Here is a 13,979-nt window from a genome sequence, read left to right as displayed (position 1 = left end):
TATATATATATATATATATATATATATATATATATATATATATATATATTTCAGCCCAACAAAGAGGGTCATTCCAAGCCTTATATGCCATTTTTATTACTCTCTGAATCTACTGGATAAGCAATAAAGTGGAAAAGCACTTTCACCTATTTTCCTGATATTGGTGTTCAGCACTGCACAGCACTCTAATTCTATCTGCAAATCAGTGGTAAGATTTAGCCTGGAGTCTGAGCGACAAGAACTGTTCCTAAGAAAATCCTCAGTTGTTTATAAATTTTGTATTAGCAGATGTGCATTAATGTCTCCTTTTTATTAATGAACACAGAGCATACTTATTGGAATTTAATGCAAGGATGTTACAGATCCCTGAAGTGAAATTAGTTAAAGAGAAATTAGATTTATTTGTTGAGGATAAGTCTAGCTCTAGTAATTAAACACTATGGTCCAACATATGGCACAGGGCATTGCAAACTTGATGACTACTCAGACTGGAAGAACACAGGAGGAAAAGGAAGGGTCTGTACCTAACTTTTGGCTTTTCAACCATATTTCTGTCATAAATGCAAAATCACACTTCTGTTGTATGACAGGGTAAGAAAACCTTTTTTGAATTTCTGAACATTTCATGCATGTTCTGTCCTGAAATCTTCCTTCTTTAGCTGAATAGGTGCCCACCAGCTGGGATAAAGTCAGTGTCAGCTTCCAGTCCAAAAGCAATCATTCACTCACTCTGAAGGACAGAGTTCAATATCTAAAATCTACTATTTGAACAGAAATTACTTTTTTTTTTTTTTTTCCCTACTCAGACTATCCAAGGGATTGCTTTCAGATTTTTCAGCGCTCCAAAGGAAATTCCAGAGATGGTCTTTACATCATCCAACCAAAGGAGGACCCAATTGTTGTTTCTTGCAACATGCAGGATGGTGGCTGGACAGTAATCCAGCACATTACAGCCAATAGTACTGTCGACTTCGATAGGACCTGGCAGGATTACAAATATGGATTTGGCTCTGTTCATGACAACCACTGGCTAGGAAATGAATATATGCATCAGTTAACTAGCAGCTCTGTGCAATATATACTTGGAGTTAAACTTGTAAACCTAAATGCTGAAATCAAATGGGGACAGTATGAACCATTCCTTATTGAAGATGAGGAGTCTCAATACCGAATCAGGGTTGGTCTATACAAAGGCAACGCCACTGATGCTCTGACCCTGGACACAGAAGCTTATCTCCATGACAACCAGAAGTTCACCACCAAGGACAGAGACAATGATAATTACTTTCAGAATTGTGCTAAATTGGAACACAATGGCATTCCGGGGGGAGGCTGGTGGTATGACGCGTGTGCTGGAGCAAATCTAAATCGTAGGAACGTGATATACTGGCAAAAGGACTGCAACAAGCAACACATGTGCAAGTTTGCGTGGATGATGATCAAACCCATTGACCACAGCCTATCAATTCCAATCAAGCCCTGTCCGTGTCAGAAAGTTGAATTGTAGATAAGCCGTGTGTATTTTGAAAGGAACGTGGATTCTTTGTCCAGTGACTGAAGTGAACTCACGCTGATGGAATAATCGCACTAAGTAATCATGATTGAAAATTTAATTCAGGTCTCTGCAAGGGCTTTATGATAGCATATCATCCAGGGCTGGACCAGGACATAGACATCTACCAACCACAGAAGGGAGAAGTCACTGTCAAAAACTGAGGCCTCTACCAGAAGATTTAAATAATTTTATAGTATTTTAGCCATAAAGGCGTCAGGTATGAAATACAGGATAAGATGTCTTGTATGAGATATACATGAGTATACATGCATTTCGGGAGGTTTTGCTCCAGTATGAACATTCATGGTTGATCTCCTGTAACTGCACATCTTCACATATCATGCAGGAAGGAAATTTCCAGTGAAGCACCTACGTTTACAAAATGCATATTGGACAGTACTGTGTACCATAAGGCAGCATCAGGTCTTTCTTTTTTACCTTTAGTGAAAGGTATTTTAATATATAAAATTGGAATTATCCTCATCTCCCATGGCTTCTTTTCCCCTTCATTGACTCTTCTTTTTATCTCTACTTTTTAATGATCCCATGCACAATAAAGTATTCAGCACAGGCTTTTCTTCCTTCTTTACAGAGCACCCAGAGCTAATGGGATCATCAGCTTTCCCATTTAAAGCTACTAATCCAAAGCTTACAACTACTCTGAATTTTTCCCCAAGAAACTCAGTGAACACATTTTTAAAAGATCAAATTGATGCTGCAATTGTTTAGTTATTGCTCCATTTTTTTCCTGAATATTACTCCACTCTGTTTACCATGTTTTGACTGTTGTTTCTCCCTGTTCCAGCTTCAGTCTTCTCTTTTTTTTTAATATCACTCTGTGAAAAGAAGAGAGTGCTGGCTTTATTTCAGATTTGCTAGCTTCATTTGTTTTGGCACTCAACCTTGTCATTATTTAAACGGTACCTTTTTTCTGATTATAAAATAAAGAGAGAATCTTTAAATTTCATGATAAATTCATCTGTTTTAAGACAATAAATAGAAGGATTTCAGTTTTGATAACCCTGTAGACCTTGTTTTCTTTTACAGCTGTATTGGTTACTTCTCACATTGCTATAGCATTGCAAGAGCTGAATGACAACTGAAGAGTTTTCATTGTTGCATTATACAAAATGTCAGGATAATAATTAGATTATCTTGTATACTGGCAAACTCCTGCTTTTAATTTAAAAATGGCATCTCATCATTTCCATGAAAATTACTTCACAGAAAATAAATTGTATTGTGGTTTGTGAAGATCAAGACTGCCAGGATTACTTAAGAAGAGAAATTCATTGGGAAGTGGAAAAGCCAAGAAAGCAATTTATAGTTTTTACAATGTACCGCAACATTTTCAGAAAGAGATACAGATATGTTATGTGGGTGAGGCCAATATAGCACACATGTCTATTTTGCACCATCTGGGTTTTTTTTTCCCCTGAAATTGTGTGCAAAGACAGAAGTGTGATAGGGGAAGAAATGGATAGTAGCTGAATTAAGTTTATATCATTGTGTCAATTTAATGTGGGTTCTGCTGTAACTCTATCAGGATGCCTCCAAAGTTTTAATGAGGATACAATCACCCAAGTGCTGCCACTCTCTCATAGCTTTTATTCAAATTCCTGGCCATATAGTCAGATACTCAAACACCTTCCAAAAATGTGTTTTGAATAATATTGACATAGAAGTGCACAACTGACAGCCAGCAGGCTGCATCTGATCCTCAAAGGCAAGTAACCTGCTCTGCAGCCCCCCCTTGGCCTGTTTTGGAGGAAAGGACTGTGCAAATAAGCTGTATGAATGACTTGGGCACCAGCAGCCCAAATCCAGCTGCACAGTTTTGGAGGCACTCTCTAGTATAACTGGAGCCCTACAAACCTATGCTGACACTGAATTCCTGTATGGGAATTAGATTAAAATGTAATAATGACTCATAACAAGCAAAAAGATGACAGAAAAATTAATCCAGTTCAAACAAAGACATTTAATGGAACTCAGAAACTGAGATACATTCCACACTTTTAAACAAATTATAGATGGAAATGACTACTGGAGCTGGGTTTGGGACTAAGTAATGGATGAAAATGAGTAAGAATATTCCAATACACCCACCAGCATGTCTTTACAGAGGTCTTAAAGAGAAGGACATAGAGACTTAAAAAGTGGACTAAATTCTAGCTTGTAATTCCTTAGCAAAAGGCTCTCTTAACTGAACAGATTTTTTTTCTCCATCACTGTAAGGTGCGTCCTCCAAGAATATCTGATGGAAAAAATTATTTGGTCAAACAAATATCTTTCCAAAATGAGGAAGCATGACAAGGTCTAAAGTAATAAGTATATGGCTGACTTCCATCTCCAAGCACCCCTGAATGGGAGGGATGTTCCACTTTAAATATGCAATCTCCTAACAATAGCCAAAAAATAGGTTTCTTCACCTCTCTACTACTTTGTATTTCTCTCCGTACTGTTTTCTCAACTGCAGTAAAGGTAAGCACATTCTCACATACAATATCACATTAATCATGTGTTGTTCAGCCCAGAGGAGAGAAGGCTCTGGGGAGATCTTACAGTGGCCTTCCCGTACTTAAAGGGGGCTACAGAAAGCTGGGGAGGGACTCTTTATCAGGGAGTGTAGGGATGGGATGAGGGTGTAATGGTTTTAAACTGAAAGAGGGTAGATTTAGATTAGGTACAGGGAAGAAATTCTTCCCTGTGAGGGTGGTGAGGCCCTGGCACAGGTTGCCCAGAGCAGCTGTGGCTGCCCCCTCCCTGGCAGTGCTCAAGGCCAGGTTGGACGGGGCTGTGAGCAACCTGGGCTAGGGGAAGGTGTCCCTGCCCATGGCAGGGGGGTGGGAACTAGGTGAGATCTTTAAGATCCCTTCCACCCAAACCATGCTATGATTCTGTGATGAATAATCAACTCAGAATTTAGCAGAAGGAAAAATTTTTCCTAAAAAAATATTAGCTGAGAATATAAGAGAGCCCGATGACCTCTTTCTAGCAAAACCACAGATTTCACAGAATCATCTAGGTCGGAAAGGAACCTGGAGATCATCTAGTTCAACATTCACCTAGCACAGTTCCCACCTACAGCATATCCTTAAGCTCTGATTTATTATTGTCTTTAAAAATCATTCAACTTTAATATGAGAAAGTGCTTGCTTTTTTTTCTGATTTTCATATATGTGATCTAAACAATAAATTTCCAAACTTCCAATTAACTTTTTTTTTACATGTTTAACCATAGATTTACAAGTATGACAAAGTGATTTTAGGATCAAGTATTGAATACTGTGCATCAATAAATTAGCAAAATTACCTGCCTGGGCTCATTTTTTCTCCTATAATTAACAAATCAAAGAGTCTTTTAGTCATTCTCATGTCTTCTGTATTCCAGGCATAGTGGTGGGGTACAGAGCTAAATCCAGCCATACTTGGCAGCTGGTATCTTTCACTGTACCCTCTCTCCACTCCTCCATAAGGAGGCCTTATATATGGCATACAGAAAAGACAGCTGTCTGACCTCCACTATGGCTAGATGGCTGCCTCATGTCAGGAGTAAAAAATATTCCAGTTTATATCTTGACATTGTAATCCAGGATTTCAGTAAAAATCCCCAAATTTCAGAGGTCTACTGAAACAGGAGCCATCAGCCACCAGAGTTTGGAGAAGTACTTGTTGTTGAGAAGGAAACTTCTGAAGGATTTTAAATGTCTAGTTGTTTGAGGAAGGCCAACTTCTTTGATATATCAGCAGATACATAAAGAAACTAATAGCATTCAGTAGCTAATGGCATAAGTACTGAGTAAAAGGCAGTGGTTTTACTGAGTGTAATGAAAACTGAAGTTCCTAATCTGATACATAGTCAGTAGTGCCTATTAAACCTGAAGAAATAAATTTTTCAAAATGGAAAAAACAATTGCAACACCATCCTTTTCCGAAATCACTAGTAGTCATTGATTATTTCTAGTTTTACAACACAATGCTATCAGGGGTTTTTGTGTTTGTGTTTTTTTTTTTTTTTTTTAAACTAGATATAGCTATGGGGTAACTATTAATAAAATCATAAAAAGTTTATTTGAATGAAGAAAGTTTAAGGTTTTATGACATCCAGCTGTCAACTGTATGTGGAAGAAAATTTCTTAGTGTGTACAAAAGGCAACAATGGAGTTCTGGAATGACCACATAAGAAATAAACGGCCTCTTTCTGATTTGGTAGAAGGAAAGCCAAGTATTCAAGCAAAAAGACATAGTATCCCTTTTTGGAGTTCAGGTTTGGAAAGGGCATTTTAAAACAGAGAAGACACTGACTACCCAGTAGATGTGTAGAGCATTTCAGGAGCTGATGGAGAATTGGGAGTCCCCAAGACAAACACTGCGGGGGAGCCTTTCAGAGGGAAGTTCTGACCTGTAATGGTTTGTAGATCATAAAAGTAGTGAATGTGGGGTGTTGATTTATTTAAAAAAAAACCCCAACACCTTCTTTAATATCAAAAAAGAATAAGCAGTATGGAGTTTTTTGGGCAGAGTCCTTTCCAACAGAGAGGCACCCAGATGTACAAGTCACAGCAAATGGTAACTACGGTTGTGTACAACTGAGCAAACAGGTATTTGTTTCTCACCATACCTAAGTGATTCCTTCTTATTATTTCTACCTCTAAAGAAATCAAAGAAAATTAATTTCAGAGGAAAGTTACAGCATTCTGTTTGCTCATTTTCCTAGAATCCAGAGAAAGCAGTATGTATGTCTCCTAAAAATTACAGAGTAACTTTAAAAAAGAAGAATTTTTTTTAAAATAATCACAAACTATGAAGATGTGATTTGGAAACTGTGTTTCCTACCACAAGTCAAGAACCATGTTACAAAATTTTATGCAAAATCCAGAATCTGAAAGAAGCCCACAGTATTCAATTCGGTTTCAAACTAGGTATCCAATTTCATACCAACTGCATTCTGCAAGAAAGCAGCATCTTCCAGATTGATATGGGATTCTTTAATTGTTGCAATGACTTCTCTTTTAAATTTAACATACTTACTGCATCCCAGTGACATTTTTATTCCTTCAGGTATATGACTATCCTTAGCTACTTTGCATTCATATTTCTCAACTAAATTAGTTTGACATGTTTAGGTCATCTATCAAATATGACAAGGAGGCAATGTCACAGGTTCTGAGAAAAGACCTATGAGGGAGATTAAATGATCAGAACAATTAAATTAGAGATAGGGACTTTTTATGAGACTCAGTTCTAAAACTGGAACTTTTAAAGGGTGATAGGGAAGTATAATTAAGGATCTTGCCTTGAAGTGCATCACTGTCTCTGGATCTAGACTTCTTAAATCCATATATCCCAGTGCAGGTCTCATTATGGATACAACAGAGATGAGGAACAAAAAATCCACATATTAAAAAAAATTTTAACAGTTAATAGCTGTTACTAATTGACACGCATAGTTGAGCAGGATAAACATGAAAAGCAACTGAATGATATAATTAATGGCAAAATATGCTCTATCATATTTTATGGATTCTTACAGTATTTTCTCTATAACTCTTACGATTTCATTCTTCCTCAATTCAACGGGATTTTTCTATAATGGAAACTCCTGCATTTATGTTCTACCTTGACTTTCCATCCTTTGCAAAGCTCTTCACTCTGTGCTAAGTAGTAACAGAAAATACAGAACTATAACTAGGTGTTCTATACCCATTTGAAATTTCTGGGAACTCTTCCAAGTATTTATCTACAAACATAAATTATATTTATAGAAAATCAATGTTAATTGATAATTTATGGGAATTTGGTATGCATGAAAAGGGAGGGACAAAGATGATACCCCCCGTTTTTTTTTTAAATGCAATATTCAAAACTATTTAAACGTGCTGGGTTTCTGAAAAGCTTAGTTAGGGATGTATATTTATGCATCTATATTGATAATATTATACTTACATACATATCTATAGATATGTATGTTTATGTATATAAATAAAATGCAATTTTACAAAGAAAGATCTTTTCACCAGTCCATGACCATAACCATAATTAATCATAGGATCAGTAAAAGGTTCATTAAAAGGACAGAAATACAGACAACAGATTGTTCTACACTGTAAAAGTCCCACAACACCTTTTTTAAAAGTACAAAATATGATTTGAAAACAAAATATAATTAAATAATGATATTCTGATGAGGATCCCATTTTTCTTTTTGTGATTTTTTTTTTTTTTTTTAAGAATAAACATCCTACATAACAATAAAGCAACACACACCTCTTTATATATTCTAGGTATTTACAATGTACCCATGTTTGGCCATGTAACATCTCACATGGTGAAGTGCCAGTAGATAGTTTGAGCACATATTTCACATATTTCACGTATTGAACCAACATTGCTGCATTCATCACCATGTATTCTAATACATTTACTGAGCACAGAGTCCATAAACATTTACAGAACATTCTTGCTCAACAGAAGCCAAAACCAACAAAAAGTATCCCATTTGATGTCAGTAGAAGCCGATGCTTTACTTTAGCAACAATACTGCAGCTAGCAGGAACTGTTACTGCCTCATAAATTTTGCCTTTAACTACAGCTTGTGCCACAGAGGGACACATTCATTTGGTAAAAATCAAACACGATTTACTGAATGTCTGATCCAATGTAATATAAAATAAACCCCTATAATAACCAATTTGTACATAGTTACTGCACACAGGAAAAGCTCTGGATAGCGACAGAGAAAAGTTGATGAAAGCGTCTTTACAAAGACCCATACTTTCCTTTAATAAGCAATCATATGCTAATGCACAAAAAATAATAGCCAAGGTATTGTGTGTTATAAACTCAATCCTGTGAATTTAGAGAACGTATTTTTACATTACTACACTGCTAATCTTTCACTGACACAATTTTCCCCTCTGGAGATTGGGGATAAAAAATATTAATTACCTGTACTGTGGTGGTTGACATGGAGGAATTATTTATCTGTCAGGTAACATTTTGATGGTATGATAATAAATTCTACAAATAATTTCACTGAGAGCTATGGTACATTCAGGATGACTAATACAATCCCCAAAATGTGCAACTTGATCATGTCACCACTGCAATGGCCCACTAAAGTGTATAGTGGATATAACATGAAGATGGGCCCAAACTAATATTCCAGAGCATCTCACCCTGAATTTTGGTAGAAAGGCTAGAACTGAATCTGAACTTTGTGTACATGGAGATTTTTCTCATTTATTCATAAACATTTGTTTACTTTATAACTTCATACTTTATAGCTCCTGTTGCCATTAACTTTGTTTTCTTGTGGCCTTTCCTGAGGCTTCATATCCCACCCCACGGAGCCAGGTGACCAGCTCCGTTCCAATGGCCTGCTGCAGAGGGCAGCCCCTTGCTCATGCACTCACTCACTCAGTGCTGCAGGACTCCTGCCTGACACAGACATCAGACAGACACATGCCATTCAACCCTGCCACAGAAGTGTCCTCACCACAGACCCAAAGCCCTGGCAGACCTCAGCTAGTGGCTGGAGTCTCAGCTCATTCTAACTAGGCCAGTACAGCCCAGTCCCCGAAGCCACAGCTCTTAGAGGGCTTGACTTCAGCTCCCAGTACTGCAGCAGATATAGTTCTGCTGGACCAAAAGATAGTGACTGGAGATAACTTATGTTTCCAAACCTGATGTTGACTAGTATTTGTAAAGCTATTTAAAGATAAAAAGTGCTATGAAAGTGCAAAGTGTCCTTAATAGTTTTATTGAAATATTAAAAAGTTACTTAAAAAACCTTTCTTCTTTCAGAGATGCCAATTCTGTCACTGTTTACAATAATTACATAATATATAGGTAAATGCATAGGGCATTAATACATATTTTTCTTTTGAACTACATTGTTCCATCAGTACTGGAAACTTTTGGGGCAAGGGGAAGCACAACAAAGGAGATTACAAAAAAGACCTTCCTTGTGTTGTAAAGTAGATAGTCTATGTCCATTATGCTTTACAGTCAGCTCTGGTTTGTACCACTATCACATAAAATTTTAAAATATTCTTCAGAGGCATTGGGAAATGGAGAAATTCAGAGGTATTGGCTAACCATCACCATTTTTTACAAATGACAGTCACTTGCATGATGGAACTGAGATTGGGACTAGCTTCTTATACAAAATACATTATCTATTTCTTCCACTATGAGCCCTTCCTATGTTTCCACAAAAGTCATCCTTAAAGTGGAAAGTATTACATTCTCCTATAATATGTGTGTGCATTTGGAGTATTATGAAACTCCCTAACCATTTCATATTGGGGATGACAGCATTTCCCCCTTTAAATAGTCCTTGTTTCATTCCAACAGCAAGTGGAAAAATCTCAAAACAGAAGTAGTATGAGCTTCATTGCTTGGTGCATTGAAAACTAAAAAGACAATACATTAGAAAGGAACTATAGGAAGAAACAGGGAGATAGACTGGATTACCTGACCTGATGACTAGATGACCATCCCACTCTAATTTCTAGTAGTTTAGAATATACTCTACATATTCTCAGGTTGAAAGAAAGGACAGAAGACCCCAAATATAATAACTTTAATGCAGATCTACTGCATAACCAAAACCACTCTGTGTTGCTCATAGCAGCCACTGACTCCTTTAACCCAAGCACACTGCTTTCACACAAAATTTTACTTTTCTGCAGAATATTTTTAACCCCTAGACATATAAAGCAACAGCTTTGAAGAGACAGAATTACAGTCAATTTACAGGTTACATCAATATCTGTTTTCCCCTTTATCCCTTATATAAGAGCAACTATGGCAGTCTGGTATTGCCCTGCCAGTATAGTTTCTCTTCCACTTTTTTCTTTTTCCATTGGCAGAAAAGCAGCATCTTAAAAGTCTTCCTGAAAGTTTTGTTACAGAGGGCATAACAAATGGGGTTAACAGTGCTGTTCACATAGCATAGCCAATACCCAAGGTGCCACAGTGTCAGGGGAATGCAATCAGAGCAGAATGTGGAGATCAAAACCATGATATTGTAGGGAGTCCATGTGATGATAAAAGCCAAAAGAATGGCACTTAAAGTCTGTGCTGCTTTGCGTTCCTTTATCAGAACCATCCGTTTCCTTTTAGTGATTTGGTTATTTATATTTGGATCCATGCTTTTGATGGAAGGATCCTTTGACAGAGCAGCAGAGCAAGGAGTTATTTTTACTTTACGGCAACAATTGTTGGCTTCCTGGGTGCCATCAGCTTTAACCACCAACCGAAATTTATAGGCCACACATTTTTTACTCTTTTGTATGTGGCCTTTGGCAGGTGATAAAAAGTATTCCTGTTTCTCAAAATCATTTTCTTCACGTTGGTCTTTGACAACAACATCCATACTCTCATTAAACTCTTCTGCCTTACCTTTAGATGGACTTTCGTAAGTTACTTGGAAAACTGAATCAGCAGCAAGTTTATCCTCCTCTTCTGAAGATGCGTAGCTGCTGCAGGTTGTTAACGGGTCAGCCTTAGCCCAGTCATTACAAGTACTTGCTGTCTGAGAGGCTTTCACTGTAGCTGATGTACTTCGACTAGATGAAGACCAGGAAGCCTGACACCTCTCTCTTTTGACTAAGTTTTGCTGCTTGCAACTGAAGCAAGACCTCAGGAGAGCTTTCTGAGGCTTTATCATCTCAAACTCTGCCACAGACTCTGAACCCTGCAGTTCAGCAAGGTCCTTGGTCCGCTTCTCTGTCTCCTTATAGATGCGGCAATACAGAATGGTCATCATGGACACTGGAATGTAAAAAGCAGCAATTGCAGTACCAAAGGTGATAATGGGCTCATATAAAAACTGTATCTGGCACTCTTCAGGTGGTACTGTTCGTTCACCCACAAAATACTGCCAGCACAAGATTACAGGTGCCCACAACACAAAGGAAATTAACCAAGCCAGACCAATCATGATGCCAGCTCTTTTGGGTGTGCGTTTGGCTCTGTAAGTTAAAGGCCTTGTGATGGAAAAGTATCTGTCAAAACTGATGACTAGGAGGTTCATTACTGAGGCGTTGCTAGCTACATAGTCCAGTGCTAGCCACAGGTCACAGGCAAGGCTCCCAAGAGACCAGTGTCCTATGAGAATATAGGACGTATAAAGGTTCATAGAAAATATTCCAATGATGAGATCTGCACAGGCAAGGCTGAGCAAGTAATAATTGTTGACAGTTTTAAGCTGACTGTTAACCTTGAAGGATATCATTACAAGAATATTTCCCACTATAGTTATTAAGCTTACAATTGCAGTTACAGTGGCAATAGTAATGACTTCCCAGAGGCTATGCCCTTCAAACTGCTTATGGTTGATGGATGAACTGTTTACAACAGTAGAATTGCTGAATAAATTTACTTCCATTCTTGGTTTTGGTGTATTGTCATCAGGATCTTAGCACTGTTCTATATTACTTTTTGTACTCGAAAATTTTCTTTTGGAGACAGCTGTAAAAATCAAAGGAAAAAACAGAAAAAGAAAGCAGCTCATTAAACATCACAGACTTCTATTAGAGTTACCATAAACCAATTGCAAAACAATCAAATTACCTGTGCTCTCTTTTTGAATTTTGAATACTGTTTCTACCATTGTGAACGTAACTAAAACACACAAATGTACATTCTAGGACAATGTATTCTGATATCTTATGAAATTTCTAAATGCATCAAAACAACTATTGTTTCTTAAGACAGTCAATCCTGCCAGTTCTTAGATTTTGAATACCTTAGGAGACATGCTACAAATTCTTAAAGACAGACTTTTAAAGTTTTGCAGTGCACTAAGACAGTGAGTCACCGTGTTGTTTCCTACAGAACTATGTAGAAGACATGTCAAGATTTTATAAATTATCTTTGAAAAATTTGGAGAAGTCACCATAAACAGAAAGAGAGTAAGAGGAAACTGAGAATGCATGGGGAGTTAGGAACTATGCTGGCATGGTGGCAGCAGGAAACAAATTAGGTGTTAGATGTGCTTGGGGCAACCGAGGGGGAATCTTTGAGTTGAGGAAGTGGGCAAGGCCAAGAAGATGTTTTTGGAAAAATAAGTGTGGCAGGAAAGACTTTTTGCTAATGGGAGAACTCAGGACTGAGGAGACTCATTGGGTGAGGCATGGAAGTGAATTTTGGGTAGTTTGAGTGAGTGAATGGTAGGGTTGAGGGTAGAAAGGAGTAAACTGAAGAGGAAGCAGCAATGGATGACCACAGTGACAAACAATGCAACAAAACCAATTTAATGCTTGCATAAACAGAGAAAGGTAGAAATAGCACCTCTGTCACTCTATTAATGCATACACACCTCTGATGTCCATCCCTTCCTACATTCTTCACTGCTGCTTTCCTGTCCCTATGAACGCAAGCCCGAATTAGACCATTTGGTTCCTTCACAGATATCTGCTGGGTTTTGAGTCATTCCATCACATCAGATGAACTAATCACTTGTTTGTTGCTTAATCTTGCTAGACTTGTAATTTTAGAATAGTCAAATAGTAGTTAGGTTTTTAAGTCAGAAATGAAAGGTAAATTATTAAGAGTTTGTTTATTGGCTATCTAGCCAGTATAAAACTAGTAAGACAAATCAGACACAGGTTCAGCTAAAATTATCAGATAAATTATCACATAAATCACCTATTAAAGTCCAACTAAGTCTTTCTGTATCAGATCTCTATTGTATGGTCTTCCCTATACATCCACACCTCTGTTTTCATCTTTCATCCTAACTGTCAGAACATTATTTTCTTTGGTCTTGGCAAGTGTCTTTTATTAACTGTAAGCTTTCACAGCCTATTCCTTTCCCACTTGTCATCATCTATCTTTTGTATGAATTAGTTGAGTCCTGTCTCTCATCAGCTCAATACAACAATGTTTTATAGCCACTTGTTGAATTTTCAGAAAAGCATCTTATTTTCTGTCATTGATCTCTTATTTGCTTTTTTTCCTTCACTTTTGTCCCAGGTCTCCTAAATATCCCCAGAAGTGTGTCATCTTTGTTCTTCAAACCCTCCCTAACGATTATATCCTGTTGTGATTAAATTCGATAATGGTAAGTATCCTGGCGTACTGAGACCACTGTCTATTGTAACACCCCAAATTGTTCTCCTCCATCTGTGTGTGTCTGTCATCTCCTGTCTTCTATTTAGATGTTTGTGCATCTGTATTCTGTTTATACACAATGTATATTGAACCTAACTTAACAGGATTCTGGTTCTTGTATAGGCCTAGTAATAATCATAATATATGCATCTGTTGTTCTAGTTTTTCTTCCCCTAACCATTTTGGGTTTTGCCTGTAACCGTCTAAATGGGTGACGGACCCCTCCCTGTCCTTATCTCAATTCCTGAGCCTTTTTGTTTCATTTTTCTCCTTCCCAGTGCTGGGGGGGGGGGGGGGA

General features: G+C 37.5%; 2 protein-coding genes across 2 annotated transcripts in view; one reads left to right on the top strand and one right to left on the bottom strand.

The window, feature by feature from the left end:
- The window catches only part of LOC113480277 (fibrinogen-like protein 1-like protein), an 8,250-nt gene extending 6,347 nt beyond the window's left edge, over window positions 1–1,903 (top strand). Inside the window, exon 3 of the mRNA XM_026848911.1 lies at window positions 807–1,903. Within this exon, the coding sequence (XP_026704712.1) occupies window positions 807–1,507 (701 nt within the window). The 3' untranslated portion in view covers window positions 1,508–1,903. The remainder of the gene's footprint in view (window positions 1–806) is intronic.
- An 8,226-nt stretch (window positions 1,904–10,129) lies between these two features.
- CHRM5 (cholinergic receptor muscarinic 5) overlaps window positions 10,130–13,979 on the bottom strand; it is a 49,256-nt gene continuing 45,406 nt past the window's right edge. Inside the window, exon 2 of the mRNA XM_026848910.1 lies at window positions 10,130–12,037. Coding sequence (XP_026704711.1) covers window positions 10,368–11,954 — 1,587 coding nt within the window. The 5' untranslated portion in view covers window positions 11,955–12,037 and the 3' untranslated portion in view covers window positions 10,130–10,367. The remainder of the gene's footprint in view (window positions 12,038–13,979) is intronic.

The sequence above is a fragment of the Athene cunicularia genome (genome assembly GCF_003259725.1).
Source record: "Athene cunicularia isolate RWA chromosome 5 unlocalized genomic scaffold, athCun1 chr5_part1, whole genome shotgun sequence".
Taxonomy (NCBI): domain Eukaryota; kingdom Metazoa; phylum Chordata; class Aves; order Strigiformes; family Strigidae; genus Athene; species Athene cunicularia.
Note: the sequence above shows the minus strand (reverse complement) of the source record. Positions and strands in the feature narration are given on the sequence as shown.